General features: G+C 38.1%; 4 protein-coding genes across 4 annotated transcripts; 3 read left to right on the top strand and 1 right to left on the bottom strand.

Moving 5' to 3' along the window:
* Nucleotides 1–1,166: 1,166 nt before the first annotated feature.
* MONOS_17951 (uncharacterized protein) lies at nt 1,167–2,069 on the top strand (the record flags this gene model as incomplete). Its single annotated transcript, XM_067870923.1, has 5 exons — nt 1,167–1,245; nt 1,488–1,629; nt 1,708–1,771; nt 1,865–1,876; nt 1,950–2,069. The coding sequence occupies 5 exons, from the start codon at nt 1,167–1,169 to the stop codon at nt 2,067–2,069; spliced, it is 417 nt and encodes a 138-aa protein (XP_067722902.1).
* A 3,223-nt stretch (nt 2,070–5,292) lies between these two features.
* Nucleotides 5,293–5,520, top strand: MONOS_4377 (uncharacterized protein; the record flags this gene model as incomplete). Its single annotated transcript, XM_067874444.1, has 1 exon — nt 5,293–5,520. One exon carries the CDS (start codon nt 5,293–5,295, stop codon nt 5,518–5,520), a length of 228 nt encoding a protein of 75 aa, XP_067722901.1.
* Nucleotides 5,521–7,730: 2,210 nt separating this feature from the next.
* On the bottom strand, nt 7,731–16,898 carry MONOS_4378 (uncharacterized protein; the record flags this gene model as incomplete). The annotated part of the gene is made up of 1 exon (XM_067874445.1): nt 7,731–16,898. One exon carries the CDS (start codon nt 16,896–16,898, stop codon nt 7,731–7,733), a length of 9,168 nt encoding a protein of 3,055 aa, XP_067722900.1.
* Nucleotides 16,899–20,780: 3,882 nt separating this feature from the next.
* On the top strand, nt 20,781–22,609 carry MONOS_10536 (uncharacterized protein; the record flags this gene model as incomplete). Its single annotated transcript, XM_067862994.1, has 3 exons — nt 20,781–20,910; nt 21,253–22,354; nt 22,585–22,609. The coding sequence occupies 3 exons, from the start codon at nt 20,781–20,783 to the stop codon at nt 22,607–22,609; spliced, it is 1,257 nt and encodes a 418-aa protein (XP_067722899.1).
* Between the last annotated feature and the right edge of the window lie 649 nt (nt 22,610–23,258).

Raw genomic sequence — 23,258 nt, 5'->3', positions numbered from 1 at the left:
CGGATCTTCTTCCTTACAAATTCTATCAATATTCTGTTGTTTCTCGTTGGTTTTGTTTAAATTTGAATTCCACAGCATTATATGAATATATCTCTTCTATATTATATATATTTATTATATTGTTTCGAAATTTCATTAGATAGGAAATTCTTTCTCCAAAATAATCTCTCTGCAATTTGTGGATCTATCTCTTAAAATTCTTGCGATGTCAAGCACTTTCTTAATATATAGATATCTTGCTTCAATATATTGTTCTTATTCCTAATAAATAAACAAAATAATGTGTAGTTGTATTCTTTTTTAAAGCCTATAGAATATCATATCTTCATTTTGTTTAAACATCTCTCGATTTTTTATAGTTTCTGTTTGGACAATTGTCTCGCTGCACAATGTGGCTCTAATTCCAATAATTAACTCACAGATTTTTATAGCTTCTGTTCTTGATAAAATCTCTTCACAATGTGCAGCTTGCCGTTCGACATCTTCGGCTGTGCACTCTCTTCCATTCCGGATGATAAATTTCATGCTTACATCCTGGTAAATTTTTCACTAAAATATTCCACTTTGACCAGTGTTAAATTTTGATCTAATTCACTTCCATCGCCGTCTCTGTGTTCTATTGTAACAGGTTGTTGCTTCATTTTCATTCCGGACAATTTGGATCAACTTTGAATTTGAGTATTGGCGAAGTTAGATCTTAAACCGCCCATAAATCGTGAACAATACTCATTATTGAGGAGCAAACCTGCTCCTTGCGTTCGGATATTCGCTCTATTGCGAATTGGGGAAAAAATATCATAAACAATCATCTGCTCGGAAACATAGACAAGCCAACAAAAGTTTGTTCATCTGAAGGTGACTGCGAAATTGCAAAATGAATCCAAAGCAATTAATAAATTCATTTTCAGGATTACCGTGTAATATTCGAATCAAAAGAATTAAAAACACCAAATTAAAAAATTTAAATAACACAGGATTCTAAGCCTCTCTTGTCTTCAATGATTTTTGCATCAAAACAAGAAAATCTTTGAATTAAAAAAACTCCTTTTTGAACAATTAAATAAGGGAGATGAACCTATAATTTTATAAGTGAAGATTTTTTATTGGAGCTGTGCTACAGCCGGAGCATGTTTGAGTTGCTTATGTGCATAGCCACAGGTGCACTCATGCGAGTTATAACGCTGCAAAAGAGCAGGGATTTTTACAACAGATGGAGGAGCGAGTGGCTGTTTGCATTGATTGCTTGTGAAAAGAGAAGTCGTGGAGGAAATTGCATGAAATTTGAACGAAGTGAAAAATTGCAAAATGTGTGGCATATCGTCAAATGCTATATTTTGAATGAAAAATAACTCAAGCAAGATGCAGAAAAAGCGAGCAAAATGCCAGAAAGATTGAATCGCATAGCTTGTTCATTTCGAGGGAAATTTGTTTCACTTGACATACCTTTTGAGCAGGACTTGCATAATATGATTTTTTTGGGGGGGAAGGTTGGTTTCGTGGAAAAGGAAAGGGAATTGAGGGGTTGGACAATGGAGGAAGCGAGTTGAACGAAGCACTCAACAGGCCTCAATTACAATCGCATTTGCATTTCTTTCGAAGTCCATTAGAAAAACTATCAGCAAAGACATGGTATTGAATAAGTCTTTGAAAAGGAGTTAATTTCTTGTTAATTTGGAGAATTTGTATTTTCATATGATATAATGATAGGTTTCACAATGGATTCTGTGCTTTCGATGATGTTCTTTGCCAGCTATTTATAATCCAGTTGTCCGTTTATTAATGTGGCGAGATGCAATTTTGGAGAACAAGAAAGCCAGATGAGTTGATAATTACCAATCAATTGGTGATGTGAAAATATTTCTAGTCGAAAAAGAAGGTTTGACTTTTTTTGTTTCGTCCATTTTTCTTTAAAGGTGCTCTTTCGATGAATACAAATTGGCTATGAACAGGAATGCCACGGAGAAAGAGAAGCCTTCTTGACATTTTTCAAAAGAACCGGAAGTTTTGAGATTATTCTTGATTGGATCGCATTCAACCATGATATTCGTGATATCTACCGTCTGTCTTGAATGATGCATTGCATGACAATGCTTGACATGATCTTGAAAAAGAAGAAGCAGTTTGTTTGGAATATTTGTTGAGAGTGTCTTGTTGAAGCAACTTTTTTGTCGGGGCTGATGATCTGGCTGGGCATTCAAATTAAGAAATCATCTGACTTTTCGTGTTTCTTATCTTTTTTCTTTGTCACTTCTATGAATTGTTTGATGGAAACAGCCGTTTTGATACCTTTATGGAAAAATTCGCAATTTCTGGTGAAGTCACAGAATTTGAGTTGGAGTTGGAGTGCTTCAAAGAGGAGAAGAGAAAGGTGGGAAGATACAAAGATGGACTGGAATACAAGGGAAAATCGTTGTGTAAAAGGAAAGCAGACTGAAGAAAAAGAAAAGAAAGAGAAGAAAGAGAAGAAAGAGAAGAAAGAAGAGAAAGAAGAGAAAGAAGAGAAAGAGAAGAAAGAAGAGAAAGAGAAGAAAGAGAAGAAAATGTTTGGATAAATTTTTGTATTCCAATTACCAAAAGAGATCAACGAAACCGAGAATTTGAATTGAGAAAAAATGAAGAAATCGATATGAAGAAAAAGAAGCAGAAGATAAAACTAAAGCATGGAAAACAAAGCGAAGAGGGATATTTCTCCGTTGCCTCTAATTCTCCGGAGATGTTTTTGGATGTTAACACGTGGGATTTTGAGGATATCAGCAGAAGAAGCATGAAAGATGAAGGAAAATGAGAAGTTAATATTATTTTATCAGTAATATGTGCAAAGAGGGATAGAATTTTGACAGAGAAAAGAGAGATGGAAAAAAGATTATCCTTTAAAAGAGGAGGAAAGAAGGAGGGAAAATGAATGGAGAAGAGTGAAAGGAAGAAAGAAAAGAAAATTGAATTGAAAAATTAAAAGAGAAAAACTAGCAAAACGTTTTTGCATATTTCTATCAACAAAACAACGACTATTTTCACATTAAATTGCATTGCTTCTAACTTTTCTTCTTCGTCATCTTTGCCATCTTCTTCTTCTTTTTCCTCTTCCTCCTCCTCCTAAATCTTCTTGTTCTCCTTCTCTTCTTCATCGCCTTCTTTGATGAACAGCAAAAATAATGTTGATCTTTTCATTTCGTTCAACCAACTTCGAATTCAGCGTCAGACCTTGTCTTTCGTTCCCATTCGGAAGCACAAAAGGAATGTTTGTTCAATCACAGAATATCAGCTGAAATCAAATGAAAACGGAAGCGATTCTTCATTTTGAGCGAAGAAAAGCCGATCGGCTTGAGTGCAACAAAAAAGAAGATTGATTTCCCCCTTTTCATTTTGAGGTTGAAGGAATCGCAGATCCAAACAGAAAGAGCGTTGAAGGTATTGTTTTGTGAAATGGATGGATTCAAAAATAACCATTGGCAGATTTCAGGATGCTATGTGCTTTGAACGGGGTGTCGAGGATGAAAAGAGGATGAAAAGAGGATGAAAAGAGAAAATTCATATTTGAAGGGGAATTGTGTGAGATTACAACACTTATCGGCACAGGCGAGTTGGAATGGAACAGCTGATGAAATGGATGTCTTTGAAGAATATCTGCTGATATGATAGAAGAAAATGCTCTTTGAAGAGACAAAAGCAATGAATGTTTTATTCTCTTGAGCATAGTTTGTATTGGATGAAGAAGTCGAATAAGATGACGAAGTTTTGAAGAAACATTTAATTTGAATCAATGCTGTGATACTTGAAATACAAGTTGTGGCATTTATGCCAGTTGAAAAGAGGATGAAAGCACATGGATTTAACAATGATATGGAAAATATACGAATATAAATAGAAGAAATAATTGTGGAAGTTATTAAAAAATCAGAAAAACAACATCATTTCTGTTGGTTTTTGTGAAAGTTGAATTGAAGGTGAGAGTCTTGGTGGGAGCAAAAGTGGAGCTGAGGAGGGAAACGAAGCCGTTGAGAGGTTATTCGATGGTGGCAGATGGGGTCTGTTGAGACTTGCCACAGGCATCAGCATCACTTCCATCACTTGCAACGATTTTGTTCTGGTTGATGGTTGAAAGCCAATTGCTGCATTCCACGCTCTATTTGACGGAGTTGTTGATCCACGTTGATTGAATGGGGATTGGGTGATGTTGCAATTGAAGAAAACATTATTTTTCCAGCCGTTTATATCACTTTTTCCATCGTAAAATCAGGAGAAAAGCAAATTGTGATCTTTCTTTTTGTTTTGCTGCTTTTATCACACTTTTTTTCCCAAAAGAATTCTATTTGATATTCTTATTGTTTTCATTTCATTTGAGCAATAAAGCGAATTGAGATTCATATTTTCTTTTTTTCAGATTGTTGATGAGGATTTGTATTTCATTTTGGTTTTTTCTTGAAATGAAAAAATGTATCATTATTGCTTCATGACTTCGTTTATTTGCTAAAAAAGAAATCCGTTTTTAATTTCGATGAAACCATAAGCATTTTTCGTGATTTCAATGATTTTTCAAAAAATGCTTTTTTCTCACCAGTTTCGTGATCAAAAAGCGAAACAAAAGAATTACAAAATGAAAACAGTTTGATTATTTAGGCATTGAGACTAACTTTGCGAAAATTCATTTTCGAGGTTGAAAAAGAATGAACATATAATTCATTCTGGAAGAAACACTCTTGAATCTGAATGAACAAAAAATTATAAAAGGAAGACAGCAGCAATGTTAAAATAGTATGTTTCATTTTTTGCTCGACTTTCATTGGGGAATTTTCAGGAATGACTGAAATCAGAAGAAATGAAAAGAACAAAGAAAAAACCTCAAAGGAAGCAAGTGAAGGAGAAAGAAATGCACGAATGACCTTCGTTCTTTCCCTTTTTATTTTTCTTTCCCACGCTTTTCTGCGCAACACAGGATTCACTGCAAAGAAGTTGTGAGGAAGTGCCAAAAGAGCATTTCGGTTCAGAACATTCACGATGCGTTTCTGGAAGCCGCCAAGCCAAAAGATGGTGGTACCAATTGAACAACGTTCCCTCTCCGTGCAGTTAAAATGACAAAGATTGGTTTTACAAGGATATATTCTCACTCGCTGGGTGCTTTTGGAGCTGTTGGCTCTGGAGAGAGTGGAGGAATGGGTGCAGGATAGTGGAAAAGCACAGGAGATGAAGAGGGACGGGAAAGGAAAGAGATGATTGGAATGAGAGGAACGCATTGGACAGGGCGAGAACAGCAGCTAAAGCGAGACAATAACCTTGTTCCACAGCAACAGAAGAATGGGGATGATTATTCTGCCAAGGCAGCCAGAAAAGCAGTTGAAGGAGCTTGCTTTGGGGGAAGAGGTCGAGAACATGAGACGAGCACGAGGGTTGGAGGTCGAGCGAATGATGGGAAACATGGAGGGGACGAAAGAGGCCGAGATCATGTTGAATCAAGTGGAGCGGAGAAAAGCAGAAGAAGAAAAGAAAGGAGCAGATGGATTGGAGAGGAAAAAGGAAGAGTAGTGAGCGAGCGCAAAACCAATGAACAGGAAAGCACGAAAAAGCAGAATAAATAAATGGCGAAAAGGAAAGGAAATGAGGAGATACAGGTTGAAGGTGCTGAAGAGATTTTTGAAGATGAAGAAAGCGAGACAGAATTGATGGCAGACATCAAATATCTGGGAAGAATGAATGATCTGTCTTATGGCCAATGGAGGTTGCAGGGAGAAAGAAAGAAAGAAAGAAAAAAGGCAAAAGATGAAGTTGGTGAATGAATGTCTGGAGATATGAGCGATGAAAATTATTCTCGAATATCCCAGCCTCTTTATCTTGCGTCTTCTCATTCGACTCATCCACAGGGAAACACTTCATAGGCCTCACCATTCATTGAATCGGAACATCTTCCCACAATCAACTGCTCTTCTCAGCCACCAAATCCATCGTTTCAATCACCTTGGTCAAATGAGCAAACCAACTGATTCTTCTCTTTTTGTGAGCTCATCATCGTCATCATCTTCTTCTTCTTCCATTTCAAATTTGAAGAAGGAAAACAATAAAGTTTCTCAGCTGGCTTCTCCATCAAACAGTCATCTCACCCCCTCATCTATTCATTCCACCACCTTGGCATCAATTATTCAATCCTTTTCCGCATCGCCAGCAATAACCTCTATCAAATTCTTTTTTTGGATTGCCTCACAATTTCACGTTTCAGTCTCCTCAAAGGAATTGTGAGAAATTTGAGATGGATGGAAACACGGACTGACAAACACAACTGAATGCTTCATGATGGCCAAATGTGCATCCAAAAAAAAAAAAAAAAAAAAAAAAAAAAAACAAATGAAGTGGGAAGGAAAAAACCGAAGACAAAGAAGGCAGAATTTGCAGCTCATTCATTTTCAGTTGGTTGGCCTGTTTTGCTTTGGGAAGGGAAATCTGGGTAACTGAAGCAAACAAAATGAAGATTGCTGAGAAAGACGAGCCGGTGCATGTTTCTATGATTTGAGAATGCCTCACAAGCACCAGTGTGCTTGAAGAACTGCACGATTCAACGAAATGACTGAAGACAAAGATGAGTTTTAATGAAGTGAGCTGACTGTGCTGAAGAGGCATTGAGGAGGAACTTCATCTTTATGAGGTGACAGAAATCGTCCAACATCATTGGGAACATCGAAACCTCATTCGACTTGCATTTCAATATTCTTGGAAGAAGTTGTTGCAAATGGACTTCCTTTTTACAGAAAGAAAAGAAGAGAATATGAAGAGCAATCAAAATCTGTGGAGCAAACGAGTAAAGAGGAAAAGAAAAAAAGGAAGATTTTTTTTCCAACGAGATGGCTCATATCCTTGGAGTTTTATTTTCGCGACTGTCAATCGATGAACAAAGAATTTGTTTTGCTTTTGGAAAGCAATGAAATGGTGTTCAGAGCAGCAAAGGACAGAAGAAGAGAAAATTGAAGACTTGCTGAACAGCGAAACAGCGGATGCTGTTTTGGAGGAAAATATCCAATTTGATGTAATCAATTGCCTGATTGAAAATTTCCATTTGTGTTTTCAAAGAATATGCATAAGAGTGAAAGAAAAGGTTGTTGATGAAATGGGCAAAGCAAAGCGAAGACAGGCAACAAGAAAGAAAGGCAAAAAGATGGGAGAAGGAAAAGAGGAAGGATTTATGGAATTGGACGATCAAACAATGCTCAAAGAAAGAGAGAAGAAAAGCAGTGTTCACCAAAAAAGTGTTCAAAAGGATTTTTTTTTGCAATTGATGCGTTTGAAGAGATGAATGGCAGAAATGAGGGGAAATGAACATTTTTATTGTTTGGATCGCCTTTGGCAAAAATATATCAGGAGGTTTGAGGAGGGCAATTATTCTTCATTGGGGAATGCTTGAAACAATTCTGAAGAAAACGAGTGATGCGATAAATATACAAATTGTTGTTGATTGATAACTACATACACATTTGAAAAAAGCATGGAAAGGGTGATATGATTTCAAAAGATAAGGAATAAGAAACAAAAAACACCAACATTGAAAATGAAACAACCATTTCAGACATATCATCAATTGCAACACAAGTCCGACTTCCCCAACCCGCATTAATTCAGCCATCAACAAGAATCGTCACAATGGTTGGCATTGACAAACCATTCTATTTCTCCTTTTCCTTCTCATTCTCCTTCGCTTCAACCAAAATATCAGCATAACTTCATCCGCACATTTTTCTTCCCTCAAACGATCATAATCGGCTTTGCTGTGAGTCAAGCGATTCGTCTTCTTCTCCGCTCTTTGCAGCACTTTCGTTGCCTTCCTCTTCGCCTGACTCTTCAAGAGCAATTGCATCAGTCATTGTCAGGATGGCAGCGCCTGGCGGAAAGCACTGAATGAACTCCCTTTTCAGAGCATTGAGGGACATCCTCTCAGAGGCTTTGTCACTCCAGCAAGAGTTCACCACCAAGCTCAAATGAGACTGCTCAATAATCTCTCCTCTTGGCCTCTCTCCATTCACAATTTTCTGTCCAGCAACTTCCGCTTCGTATTCTCCAAACGGAACCTTCAGAGTCAGGCACTCCCACAGCATCATCCCAATCGAGAATGAAACTGTTTCCTTTGTTGCGCCCATCTTCTTGTTGATCAGCAGCTCTGGTGCCTTCCACCTCAGACACTCTTTTTTGTAATAATCATCATCCTCAAAGGCAGATGAGGGCAGGGAATCATCGTCATCGTCATCATCACTGGCAGAAGTGACAACAGTTGATGAAGAAATCAACGATGAATCTGAGTCATCAGACAAAAGCAAATCAGAATGCATCACAATGCAGATGACCATGTGCTCTGAGAACAGAACGATATGAGGACTCAGATTGGAAAGAGAAGAAAGAGGTTTTTCCATCTCGTCAAATGAGTGGAGGGCGAGATTGTCTACCCAAAACAGGATCTGAGCAGCCGTTTGCTCCCTCTCCTCAAAAGTTCCAATTGCCATCTCCTTCTTGGCATTCCTTCCGTGCAACAGCATGAACAGCGAATCACGCAGGTCCACAATCAGTTTCTCGTGAGGGGATGAGCAGGCCATTGCATCCACCAGATTCGACATGGATGAGGTGGTGGGGCACAGATCCTCTCCCCGAACAAAAGTGGATTCAGTGTCTGAAGTGTCTGTGGTTGAAGTGGATGAGATGGATGGTGATGGTGTTCTCTTCCTTGTTTCCTCCTCTTCTTCTTCTTTCTCATCCACCTTCTCCAGCATCCATTTGGGAATCTTGTCTGAGTCTTGGCCAAGGATGTATTCAGTGGAGCCACTCTCACTCAATAAATGCTCTGATGACTCCGAGTGTCCCAAGCTATTCTCATACACCCTCTTCTTTATCCTCTCTTCATTCTTCTTCTCAGCCTCCCTCTCAGCCCTCCTCCACTGCGCCTCAGGCGACATCTCCATCGTCACCATCTCAAATGCCTTCGGATCCTTCTTCACAGTATCTTCCACAATTATCTCCAACTCCTTTGTTCGTCTTTTTTGTTTTCTCCATCGAACAATAAAGGCAACAGCAACAATAAGAACAATCAAGAACAGAACAACAAATATTACTGCGATTATAAGAGCCCAGGACAGATTTGATCCTTTTCCACTTTCAGCAAGTTTTTCATTTCCGCTTGACTGAGATTCACTTTTGTTCTTCAGAATGAATGAATCTGTTGATGAAGGCGAATCGGCTTTTCCAAACAGAAGGCACATTCTCACTTCTGTTTTGTTCTCCATCACTTTCAGCAGTTCCGATGAAATCATTGAATGCACCTCGTTCTCTGATATATAACCATCTTCTGTGATGGTGCTCGAATATGGAAGTTCAACATCCCCTTCTTTCATGTTTAATCTCAGCGATAAACCACACGGAAGAAGCAGTTTCCCAAGGATGACCAATTCCATCTCTCCATTTGGCTGAGTTGAATTCTTGACTTCTTCCAGAACCGGGATGAAAAATGACGATCCTCTTTCACCGGCGATTCCTCCAAATTGGCATCCTTCGTCCAATATCCACAACGATGTGTTTGGCAACATTCCATCTCCCCCTTTCACACTCACAACATCCAATTCACCATTCCCTTCACAAATCGCATTCCTTCTGGCTGATGGATATCCCTCAATCTCAGGGTTGTTGTTCTCAAATTCTCCTTTCTCAATCTTCACACTCCCTCCACTCACCCGCAATCCACCTTCCTTACTCTTCATAGCCGTTGTTTCCCTCATCTCCACATTGCTCTTCTCAACATCAATCAATGACCCATTCCATTTGCATAATCCCTCTTCTTTCATTCTTTCAACTTCTTCATTGATTATCTCTTCATCTTTTTCTCCATCAAACACACATGTCTCAATTCTCGCATCCTTGGATCGTCTTATCTGCATCATTCTTCCCTTTTCCACCGAATTCACACATTTTTCTAACGAGCAGTTCAACACACTCACCTCTTGCTCAGCATCTTCCATCGCAATTACACACCCATTTGACAACAGAGTCACATTCTCAACCACCATTTCTTTTATCTCCACTTTCGCTTTCCCTCCAACACTCACAACATCTCCCTCACATTCGATATTCCATATTCTTGTTTCATCAATTGTCACATTCGATTCTTTATTAAAGAAAAGCAGTGCTGATGTTGAGCGCAAATCCCTGAATGATGTTTCTGATATCTTCAGCTCTCCACTTTCAACACTCATAACTGAATTGTTCAATTTCAGTTCATCGATAGAGGAGATGAATTCACATTTATGGATCTCCATTGACCCGTTCTTCACTTTGATGAGATAACTGTGAGTTGATTCAAATCCATCTTCAAACTGGAAAGAGCATCTCTCCACGAAACATTCATTCACAAACTCCATGATGCAATCCTTCTCAAATGATTTCTCAATCTTGGATTTCAACCTCACAATCGCCTGTGTCTTTTTGAATGGGTTCACAATCAGATCTCCAATCACACATTCCTTTGTCACAGCTCCTTCCCCATCAATTAGAATCGCATTCATCACGCCTTGCTCAATGTGATCAACCACACAATTGATGCTGGAACAAGGATTGGTCTGAGATCCACATCGCCTGTCATCACTCCCTCTCCCACTCACAAACACCTGTGCCGAATAATAGAATGTTGTCAGCGGAATCAGATCAACATCTCCCTCGCTCTCAACATCCCTCCCGCAGATGGAGTTGTTTGAGTTCAACGACTCCTGGTTGTAGTTCAACGCAAACAGCGTTTCGTTGATCTGATGGGCAATCGAGAAGCATTTGATGAATATGTCTTTCCCCACATGTGCCTCATTCATCACAAACAGGATGTTCACAATCTTGAATTTCAGAGGCGGAATCTGAGTTTCATTTCCATAATTGGCATTTGGATCATATCCATCAATATACAGCCCTCCTCCACACCCCGAACCAGTCGAGCACTTGCACATCGAAAATGAGCTGCCATTCACTTTCAAAACTGATTCTTCCCTCTTCAGTGCCACTCTCATTCCTCCACCTTCTGCACTCGAAGCGCTCTTGCAGTTTGTGATTGAGCACTCATCCATCACACACTCCACTCCATGCTCAAACGATCCCACATCAATAACACTCGCTCCAATCCCTTCGTTTGTGATGTTGGCAAATGAACACCCAACAACCCTCAAAACTGGTCTGTTGCCATTTGCATTTGAATGATTATTCACCTTTTCATTCATCTGATTTTCCTCTTCCATCATCGAAATCAAGCTTCTTTCCTTTACATCGGCAAATGAAATGTTCACATTTTGAAGAGTCATCTGGCAAACACTTGGGCTGAAACAGATGAATCCTTTCAACTCAGAGATCAAGCTTAATGAACTCCTTTCAATCACAACACTCCCTCCATTCGCTTTCATCAGGCAATATCCTGCTGTCTCTGTCAATCCTGTCAATGAACCAAATGAACAATCAGCAACCGACAATAATGAACTTGTTCCTGAGGATTCAATAAATACTTCATGATGGGTGGTGATGCTGGGTTTTGTGAATGACACATTCACAAATGACAGACTCACATTCGATGAGATCATTGAACCATCATCCAATTCATTTTCATCTTCATCACTTATCATCACACCTGTTCCTTTCTTTGCTCCATCAACCACCACTTTTGGCTTCTCTAAAATTGATGATGAAGAAGACAAAAATGAAAATGAAATGGAACGTCTCAGCAACCCTGATCCCACAATGACAATATGTGTTTCGCCTTCTTCAAGTGTTGAATATCTCATTGAAATCAGATGATCAATTGATGTGCATGGTGCTTCTGAATACCCACACCCACTGAAGTCTCCTCCTTTCTCTCGAGAAACAAACCCATCCCCACTCCAGTTCCTCCACAAATACACAACCAATGGAATCACATGTCCCTCCTCTCCTGTTGTCTTCCTCTCCCATCCACACAGCTCATCCAACGACCCCAACTCCTCTTCCTTTATCTCCCATTTGAAGTGCTCCTCATTCACAATCTCACTCAGATTCCATCCTGAAACAAACACATTCTTCCCTTTCCAGGCATCGCATCCTTCAAATGTCATTTGTTCAAGCATAAATGATCCCATTTCATCTGGTAGCTTCACAAACATTCCTCCTCCCATTCCTCTCCCCACCTCATCACTCTCGCCTGATGGCACTTCACATCCTTCAAACTTCACTTCCTTCATCTTCAAGCTCCCTCCACTTCCAACAGTTATCATCATCCCTCCTCCTTTCGTCCCACTCCCCCCTGAACACACTGATGACAAATTGCATTCTTCAATATTCACATCCACTCCTTCCTTCATCTTAACATTCAAACATCCTCCTCCAATTCCTCCTTTCACTTCCACTCCACTCATTCGGTTGTTCTTCATTTCGAATTCAACTCCATTTGTGATCACTATTGGAGACTTCCCATTCATTCTCACTCCTCCTTCCATCACAAATCCATTCGCAATCAGCCCTCCTCCCTCAATATTGATCACATTGTATCCAATCATTTCATCATTTGCAAATGTGACTGAACATCTGGTGATTGTGACGATTGCTGATGAGGAATGGATAAATCCACTTCTCCTCCCATTCATTTCTTCATTCAACACAAATGCCAAATTTATCATTTCAAATGGTTTTGTGCACTCAATAAGATTATTTTGATTCATTGATCCTTCATCTCTCACAATCACCTTCATCCATTCTTCTTTCCCAGAAAGACTCACATCAAATGAAGCCACTTTCATTTCATTTTTTATCGATGATTCAGAGGCAACTTCGATTTCATGAATGGTGTTGTTCGCCCTCTTGCTCACACAATAGTCAATCGTCACACACCCAAACTTCTCGAATCCGCAATGGCTGTGATCCAGTGCCCTCTCTCCGCTCCCGTCGACAGTCAGCTTTGAGCCAATTGAGCACAAATACACAAACAGCGGAATCACCTCCTCTTCTTTTCCATTCTCACTCCCACACAACTCCAAAACATCTGAGGGAATGGATGCTGAGTCAAAAAAACCGAATGAGCTTTCATTCACCTTTGATTCCAGCAATATCCCAGAGCTGCAACAAACAAACACATCCTTCCCATATTTTGCTCTGTTTGCAGCATCAACTGAAAAGTGAACGCCAGATTCAATTTTCAGTAAGCTCAGCGTGCTTCCCATCACAATCATCATTCCTCCTCCTCTGCCTCCACTTCCATCCAAACTCATTGCCTCGCATCCATCAATCACACTCGTTCCATTCACAACAGCACTTCCTTCTCCTTTCACACTCACACACACACTCCCTCCTCCTCCACTTCCGCCAAGGCAACTGCACCTCTTTGCAACACACGATTCAATCACAACAATCCCATTCAACCCTTCGCCTCTTTCTGCACCAACCACTCCACTCAGCCATCCTCCGTCTCCATTTCTCTTCTCAACGTTGCTCACATTGCATCCAGTGAAATACACAACATCCACACCTTCGGCAAACTCGATCAGTGAGTGCTCCCCGAATCGCAATGTTTCTTTGACTTCAAATCGCACCAACCTCAGACTCCCTCTCTCCACCTTCGCAAAGGAGTATCCGATCGAGCCGCTCACAGCATTCTCTGACAAATGTGCAACTGAACAGTCAGTGAGTGTGAGGAGTGTGGAGTTGGATGAAATCATAGATGATGCGCCAGACAGAAGACTTGGAATGCAAAACTTGATGTTTTTCATTGAGAATTTGCTCTGCACCTCAATCAGACAAGAAGACTCAAAATTCTCTGGTTTCTTCACCCCAACTTCCATCCCTTTTGTGGCACATGAAATCTCCCATTCAAAGGCATCAGCCATGGCAACCTCTTCAGCAAGCTCATATCCTGAATCCAGCTGGATCTTCTTGTTTGTGTCTGGAAATCGCATCTGGGCAGCATGGGTGATGGTGGCACATGGATAATAATCAAACCCACAAAACCAAGAGTTGTATCCACCCAGCCCATCATTTTCCTTCCCCACATGTGCTGATCCTTCATGTTCATCCAAAAACACATTCAAAGGAAACAGCCCCATTATTGTGTCGCTCCGATCATATCCCACAATCTCATTGTATTTTGAATTGTCATACTGGACATTCAGCTTTTCTGTTGTTATTCCCCAGTTCATTGAATTGCTCCCATTCACAAACAGATAATTACCTCCTAATGATGCTGTACATCCTTCAAAGTCAACTGTATATATTGAGAAGTCGTGTGAGCCATCAGCCAGATACAGCATCATCCCTCCTCCATATCCGCTGCATTTGCATCTGTTGATTGTTGTTGTTGCTTCCATCTGAAACTTGCTTGAAGGTGACGATAAATCAACCTTGATTCCTCCACCACTTCCATTCTTGCACATGCAATCTTCAATTGTTATGTTCGTCACCACAAATGTTTCTCCTTCCTTCACACTCTTTTCCACAACCACTCCATCTCCACTCGTCAACTTCACATTCTTCACAGACAAGTTCGCAAGCACACTCTCTTCTGATGTTGTGGCTGTCAAAAACAATGCAGATGAAGAAGAAGAAGAAGATATATCCGACTCAGAGAACAAGGATTTTGAGATATTCATATTTATGATCTCCACACTAACCATCGACAGCTGTGACAGCGGAACCACAAACACTGATGATGATTGCACATATTCTCCTGTATTTCTCGTGGTTATCACAACATCCTCCAATGAAAGTGACCCACTCCCATCAGATATCACAACCACGCTCAGAGAAGGATTTTCATTTGAGTAGCAATCAACTTTCATGTGCAATAAACCAAGATGACCTGTTGACACGCTGAACAGCGATCCGGTTGATGAAAGGGCTCCTGTTCCAATCGAACTCTCCGTCCTCCCTTTCCCAATGACAGAAATCTTCTTTGTCTCAATCTCGATCGTTGTTGTCTCTCTTGTGTGATCTCCTTCCAGCAGCGTGATTATCAAGCTAATCTGCACCTCACACATATCAAACGCCTTCTTCACTGTCAGACAAGGATATGATTCATTTGCTCCACACAGCTCATATTCATCATTCCCATTCACGGATACATAAATCGTCTTATCTTTCAGCCAATCCTTTTTTGATGTTTGATCATATGTCCAGTCACCTGCATTCACATAATTATATCCGTAACATACTCTCTTGTTATCCGTGTTTGTAGTGTAACAATCATATAACGGATTTTTGGAACTCAAAAAATCATTGTTATAATCCGCATAAACCATGTCGTGACCATATGGATTGGACTCAGTTCTGCATTTGCATTCATGAAACAACAGGAAATAACAATACATTGTTTCATTTTGTGTTGTTGCTCGATTTGGATTAAAATATAATCCTCCACCATATGCAGTTGCTGTGCACGAAATAAATTGAATGCTCCTCATTTTGTATAGTGTTGCAGGAATGTTAGCACAGCGCATACCCCCACCATCATTTCCAGTAACCGAGCATGAAGTGAAAATGCAGTCAAACACACACGCACCCTCCCCTCCTCCATTTTCTGCTCCAATGCATCCTTGCACTGAAACCTGAAAATAATCGAGATCAAGACCTCCTCCAGCACCATTTGCTTTGCAATTTTGGAATTCACATCCACTGATCCGAACACATGTAGAAATCGTCACAGCATATAATCCTCCTCCGTAACGGTTTTGTGCTGAACACGCATTGAACACATCGTTTTCGATATGCACAGATTTGATTGTGTTGCACATGATTCCGCCTCCACGGCTGTATGCAAAGCAATTATTAAACAGACAATTCGAAACTGAAAGTTCTCCAGAATTGAGATTGTGCATGCAGATAGCCCCGCCACTCGATATCCCGTCTGTATTAGAGTCAATTTCTCCAGTCGTCTTCGATTCATTCCACTCACACCAAGTGAACGTATTCGCTATGTTTTCTGTAATGCTTTGTCTCTCTGGCTTCAATGGTGCCTCTGCAGTTCCTTCACAAACAACATTCCTTGTTCGACAACACCCAATGAATGAGATGTTTGAAGCAGACAAGGAAGATGAGGGATTGTTGAGGGAATGAACAATCCCTCCATCATATGCATCGCAAACAGACGTAAATGAGCAGCTGCTCATAAAACAAGTGGTTTGGGTTGACATTGTGGTTGAAGGTAAACATGCCTCATTTGCTGTTGAGATGTTGAAAAAAGTGAGTTTGGAGAGGGATACAAGGGGAATAGAAGGTGAAGAAAGGAATGGGGCTGATGAGACACAAAAAGAAGAGAAGTGGGATTCACTCAAGGAAATAATGGAAGATTTCGAAACACTGTTTTCGGTTTGTTTGGAAGTGAAAAGAGGAGGAAATGTGTTCAATCCTTCTGCATTTGGCATCAGAGAAATGTTCGCAAATGACCCAAAACTCCCTTCCAGTTCAATTGGCTGGGAATGCTGCCCAACAAAAAGGATGCATTCTCTCATTGAAACAACGCTTCCTCCTCTTGCAATAAGCATCCGTTTTGCACCTTTTTCTTTCAACAACAAGCACTTCAGCACAATCGAGGAATTGGAGGATTTCACGCAACACTCAATTTCACTTTCCTGGTTGATATATGTCTTCTTCCCCATTTCCCCTTCATTTTCTGTTTCTTCGTTTTTTTCTTTTTGTTTTTGATCATCTCTTCCAACTGTTTCACTCCTTTTCACTTCATCAACAATTTCAATGCCTTCCATTGCAAATTCGTTCAGAACATCATTTGGAGTGTTTTTGCTGATTTGAAGTGGATTGCTGTTCGTTTCAGTCATTTTTTCATCTTTCATGTTTTCTCCAATCAACTTTGAGTACTCTTTTGTGGCAGCAAGATTCATGCAATGCAAGCAAACCCCGAAAACAAACACTCTCCTTCCAAACAGTATTTTCATTTTGCAACAACGATAACAAGAATTCTTTGATTTTTTTCTGTAGATTATTTAATAATGTGGGTGTATTTTTCTACAGTTTCCCATTATTGTTTTTGATGAATTGCTTTCTTTATTGAATATGGATTCAATAAATTGCCTCTTGAGCGTGTTTAAATATTGAAGAAATCTTTGGATTTGCAATTATTTTTCTGTTCTTTGTTTGTATATAATTATTGCTAATCGATGATAATTGTTCTTTGTGAAAATGTTGTTGAATTATAATTTTGGTGCAAATGAAAACTTGTATTTATCTTTATAATATGTGCGCAACATTTATCTGAACAATTTTTTGAAAAAAAAGTCAAAAACAACTTACCATCGTTCTAAAACCCGGTACTTTTTCTAATACCCGGACTGAACAAAAATATATCACATTTTTATTTCGCAATCATTCCTGAAATTTGTTCATCCATATTCAGATAATCGTTCTCTAAATTCAAACAGTTGGATTTCATTGTATTTTTTCATTTTATGTCAATGATTGCCTAAAAATTGAAGAAACAACGAAATATTTCAAAGAAGACAAACAACAACGTTGCAAATTGTGAAACATGAAGAAATATACTAAGATTGATTATATGGAATTTATTTATGATGAAACATATTTGATCGAATGAATTTCATTTCCTTTTTTAAAATTTCATTATTTTAGTCGAAAGATCAAAACCATAAAGATGACAAACCATTGCGAACTTTCTGCATCAGACCTTCAAAAAAAATTGGCATGTGCTGAAATTAGGAAATTGGGCAGCATTTCAAAGAAAATTTTTGAAATCAAAAAGAATAATGTTGTGTCACCTCATGTGGCAATCGGATCTGGAATAATTTCAAAAGGCTCTTGGTATCGAGGAGTGAATGCACAGAAGAATAACAGAGAAGTGGGAATCAATGGAAGACCTTCCATTATTATAGACTCAATGATTGAAACAATAGAAAACAAAACGCTTGTTATGCTGTCAGAAGGGAAAATTGTTCGAGTAAAAGATATCTACAAAATGGTTTGAAATTAAAATTTCTTATTTCTTTTAATTTTTTTTTATTATTTAGATGAAAGATTATTATGAAGAAAACTCTAAGGAAAAAACAAAAATAAAATTTCCATGTATTTCAGCTGCATATTATTTGATCGATCATAACAAAATACTCAAATCTGCATTATCCAAACCGATGGAACGATCCAAAATGTTGGCACAGTCACCAGATGGTATCCGTAAATGGTTTGATCGATTCAAAAATGTTTTGGATACATTCAATATAGGTGAAAATGGTATATTTAATTTCGATGAAACATCTTTGAGATGCGGAGAAAGCTCATGCAAGCTGTGCGTGTGTTTGAGAAATCAAATTCCTCCGTCACATCCAATTCCCAACAAAACAACAAATTCGACTCTTTGTGTTTGTGTTTGTGCTGATGGATCGTCTTTGCCTTCTTTTCTTCTGTATTCCAGTCGAAAGCTTCCAGTAGAATTTCGAACCCTAACGTCATTCAACATACGTTTTATCTCATCATCTTCGGGATGGATAAATTCATCAATCTTTGAAACGATCATGATTTCCCATTGGATTCCTTCGATTAAAACAAAAATGAAACTCTTAAATATGCCAAAAGCTGTTTTCCTTCTTGATAACCATCCTTCTCACATCAATGAAAAAGTTGAGAAATGCGCAGATAAACAAGGAATAATAATGATGAGATTTCCTCCAAATCTCACTCATCTTCTTCAGCCATGCGACAGCAGCATATTTGCAAGATTTAAAAAGACTTTTAATGACAATTTCAACCCACCGCAACCACATTCTTCCTCTTCGTTTCGAAGTGAATTAGCAAAAGTTCTTCCTGAAGCACTCACTTCTTCAACATCTCCATCAACAATAAAAAGCGCGTTTCAGAAAACTGGTATTTGGCCTGTGATGGTAGCACCTGTTCTGTCAAGAGTTTCTGGTTCACCCATTTCGCAGAGAACAGAAGAAAAATCAAACTGGGACTCGGAGTTGTATGGAAAATTTTCTCCCACAAACAAAAGGATAAAAACAAGAACAAGCCATATGGATCGCAGCAACATGAATCCAGTAGAAAGTGAGGAAACATCTGTTTCAAATTTTCAAGACAGAAAGGATGACAGCATTTCTGTGAAAATTCGCACGAAAAAAGTGAAGCAATCAAGAAATCAGTTAAGGAAATTGCTGAGCAACATAAATGAGCCAAATGAAAAGAGTATGAATTATGAGAAATCATCAAACAAATATGAATTGAGAGAAAGAAAAGTTAAGAAAAAGCGACTTTTAATTTCGTACGATGATGATGCAAACTTTGTGAAGAATTTCAGTACTATTTAGATTTTTACTGTTCAATCCAATTCAATTAACTTCTTGAAAAAGTGTGTGTGTTTTGGCTTTTTCATGATTAAATATAAAGATTGTTATTAATCAGGATGTTTTGATTTTTTATTCTAAAAAGATAATCAAAATTCACTTTAAACTTGAAGAAATTTTGTGTGAATAATCATAGAAGAATATTCCCTAGTTTTAGAAAAAGTACCGGGTTTTAGAACGATGGTATGTAAATACAAAATTCATAAGGTGAGTAATTTATCAAAACACCTTATTTTTTATCGGGATATAAATTTCTGGCCTCAAGAGCACTTTCAGAAAAAAAATAAATAAAAGGAAACATTCAAAATGTTAATACGTGCTATTCCTGAAATTATTTCTTTATTTTTAAATTTCTGTAAATAGATCTAATTTTTTTTCCGTTTATTTTATGATCAAAGATTTGCTCATATTTCAACGAGCTTATTGTTTTGAATGTTCTGAGAATTGTTATTGTTGTTAAACTTAACTTCTTTATGTCATTGATAATAATCATGATCATGAAAAACAATAAGCTCGTTGAAATATGAGCAAATCTTTGATCATAAAATAAACGGAAAAAAAATTAGATCTATTTACAGAAATTTAAAAATAAAGAAATAATTTCAGGAATAGCACGTATTAACATTTTGAATGTTTCCTTTTATTTATTTTTTTTCTGAAAGTGCTCTTGAGGCCAGAAATTTATATCCCGATAAAAAATAAGGTGTTTTGATAAATTACTCACCCTATCACAAGCTTTCACAAAATATTGAATATTCGTTTTTGAAATTTCAATGAAGACTAATCGTTAAATGTTTCTGATTATTTTGGAAATGCTTGAAGAATTTTGACACATCTCACTTTTTTTCTCAAAGTTTTATGCATTTCTTTCTTTTCTTTATTTATTATTGTTGACCGTGAGCAACAAGCCAGGTCATTGAGTCTCATTGGACCAGTAAATGTTTCAATATATAACCAAAATTGCCATTTAGTACGATTTTTTTGTTTCATCTCCAATTGTCAACATTTTATTATTTGCAAAAATATTATTAAAGCAAACTTTCTTTCAAAGAAATTCTCCTTAAATCTCGTTGCTGTTTTTCACTTTTGCTCATCTGTTCGAGTGTGTGTGAGGATCATTTTTTTTTCCATTTTGGGAATACAAAAGTATTTCCTTTTTTGAATATTTGTGTAAAAAGAATTTCCATAATGAAAATTATTCTGAATATTTTTTCTTTTATTTTATTATTTTAATGAATGATAAAAGTACGAATTTAAACGAGGTTTCTTATGCTTTATTCTAATAAATTTATTTATATATAAGAATATATGTGTTGTTTAAATGCCAAAACTTTTTTCTAATTAATATTTTCTTTATTGCAGTTAATACAAAACAATTCACTTCGTTTACGTTATCAAACCTTGAAAATAAATGAACATCAAAATAATGAAGCATTTCATTTTGGAAAATCTTCTTGCTTAGATAATATTATGCAATCAACAACAATTTCGCACAATACTGCATTATCCTTTTCATCACTTCCGTTCAAAATTTCATCGGGGCTTTTACCCAAATCTCCAGATGAATCTTCACCTCCACCTTCATGGTATCAATCTAGAAGTTTTAAAGAAGCCGATGACAACATGCATTCAGGAATAAATGATTTAAAGGCATTTCAGCCTGGAGAAGCAAGTTACGGATCTTCGCAATTGACTCCAATGAGCCCATATATGAAAAGAAAAAATAAAGAACTCCATTCGTCTTGCATATTTGAGGAGCAAATCTCTTACGCATTATTGAATGAGCAGCAACCTAAGTGCTCAAAACGATGCGAGGAGAAGCGTTATTTACAAGATAATTTGCATTCCATACTTAGCTTCAAAAAAGGAAATTTAAAAAATACAGTCAAGCAGCAATCTCATTTCGAAAAATTTTCAAATATTTGTTTTCGTCATATTTCAGAGAAAGACACAAAGCAGAATAAAAGTACTGAGTTACATATTCTTCAAGAAATTAGAGAGGAATTAGCAAATATTATAGATTTTTCTCACAAGCGAAGCACACAATACCATGAACAGAATTTACTTTCTTCAATCTCAAAAAATGATGAAACTCTTATTGAAGAGCTCAAAAACAAAATCGATGGATCTAATGAAAAAAAATCTTTATTTGGAACGTTTCAGCCAAGTTCAGAACGTGGAGAATTAGACTCCTTGACGTCTTCTTCTTCTTCTTCTTCTTCTTCTTCAATTTCTTCACGTTTCTGCGAATCAGTCACAACAGAAGATACAAATTCCTCTTCAGACGCAGTTTCTTCAGAGTTGTCTGAGCCGCAACGAATTATCGAAACGATTTCGAGTTGGAAGCCTGGAACGGTGAAATGCGTGCAGCTTTCAAATGACGTAGAAGTGGAAGTGGATGGGAAAAGACAGTCGAACTGTACCGAAACAAGGAGGCTTTTGATGGAGAATGAGTGGAAGAGGGAGGATGCGATGCTGGTTAATATGAATATGAGTTTGCCTTCTGTTGCTGCTTCGCAAAAGGAAGGAAGCGAAGCAAGCGAAGTAAGCACCTCGAACAGAGAGCATGAAAACGATTGTGAAGGACGAACAGAGCATTCACAGGCAGGAGCAGAGGCGAACAATCCCACTGCTTTCAGGCAAAAAGTGCGGAAAATGCATCGCGAGCTTGCAAGGCATCAAGTGAAAGATGCGAAGAGCTACTTTAAAATATTTGGATTGTGGGTTCGGAAGGCTTGGCTCACTGACGAAGATGAGAAAAGAGTTTGGGACGAGGCAGAAAGGAAACTTAAAATCGGAGTGAGTGAGCAAGGCATTGTGGTGAATGAAAGAAAGAAGGATACACTGGAAGAGCTGAAAGGAGAGTTGGAGAAAGCAGAAGCAGAAGCAGAAGCAGGAGGAGGAAGAGGAGAAGGAGAAGGAGAAGGAGAAGGAGAAGGAGGAAGAGGAGGAGAAAAGAAGATTGGAAAAGAAGAAATAGAAGAGTTAAAGATGAAGATTTTGAGAAAGGAAAAGAAAATTGAGAAGAGCCGGCAATTTGAAGGGTATTCGGACATTGAACGGATGATAATCCATTTGGAACGCGATTTGGAGAAAAAACATCAGCAAAGTTTAGCATGCCGGCAAAAACAGATGGAAACCGAAGATAAAATGGGAGAAAAAGAAAGTTGGATCAAACATGATGATTTCAATAGAGAAATGCAACATTCATTGAATGCTTCAAATTTTGATGGCTTTCATCATTCAAGTGCTTTATGTTCATTTTATGCTTCAGATACTGCTTCTTCCTTGCCAACTAAGAATTCAGATCAAAAGCAAAGCCAAGTTTTCTCTTCCACTTTGCCACAGAATTCTTTGGAAGCATCTTTATATTTGCCATCTTTTCATTCTTTTCCTCCATTTGCGTCAACAAAAATGAGCTTTCATAGCAAAATACATGAAAATCAACAAAATTCCTCGATATTTCCATCATCTTCTGCACATCGCACTGTTGATGAAAGCTTCGCAACGCCTTTGACAGCATATGAGCCATATGCTCCAATACAAACTGGACAATTATTCCCTTTTCATAAAAGCAGTCAATGTAAATCGCAAAGGTTATCTTTATCCACTTTCCATCAGAGGCTGAATATTTCTGAATCAAATCTGCTCTCATTTCCTTTCAGTTCATCGCTTGCAGAGAGCAACGTGCTATTTGAAAAGGAAACTGGATCAAATACAGAAAAACAAAACACACATGATGGTAAACAAAAAATATCAAGTTATTTTTCAAGAGATGTTGAATATGAAAGCAGTAATCTTTCTCCTTCTCCTGTGCTGCTCAATGCGCTTGTGCCAGCTCCGAGTCTGAAAGTGGATAACATCATCAGCGATGCAGCTGAAGTGCTGCCTCGGTTTTATGATTCAGCAACACAAGAAAGGAAGATAAGGAGATATAAAAAGTTCGGA

The sequence above is a fragment of the Monocercomonoides exilis genome, assembly GCF_001643675.1.
Source record: "Monocercomonoides exilis strain PA203 chromosome Unknown scaffold39-1025343, whole genome shotgun sequence".
NCBI classification, from domain to species: Eukaryota; Preaxostyla; order Oxymonadida; family Polymastigidae; genus Monocercomonoides; species Monocercomonoides exilis.
The sequence above is the reverse complement of the archived record's forward strand: the minus strand, read 5'-3'. Positions and strand labels throughout refer to the sequence as shown.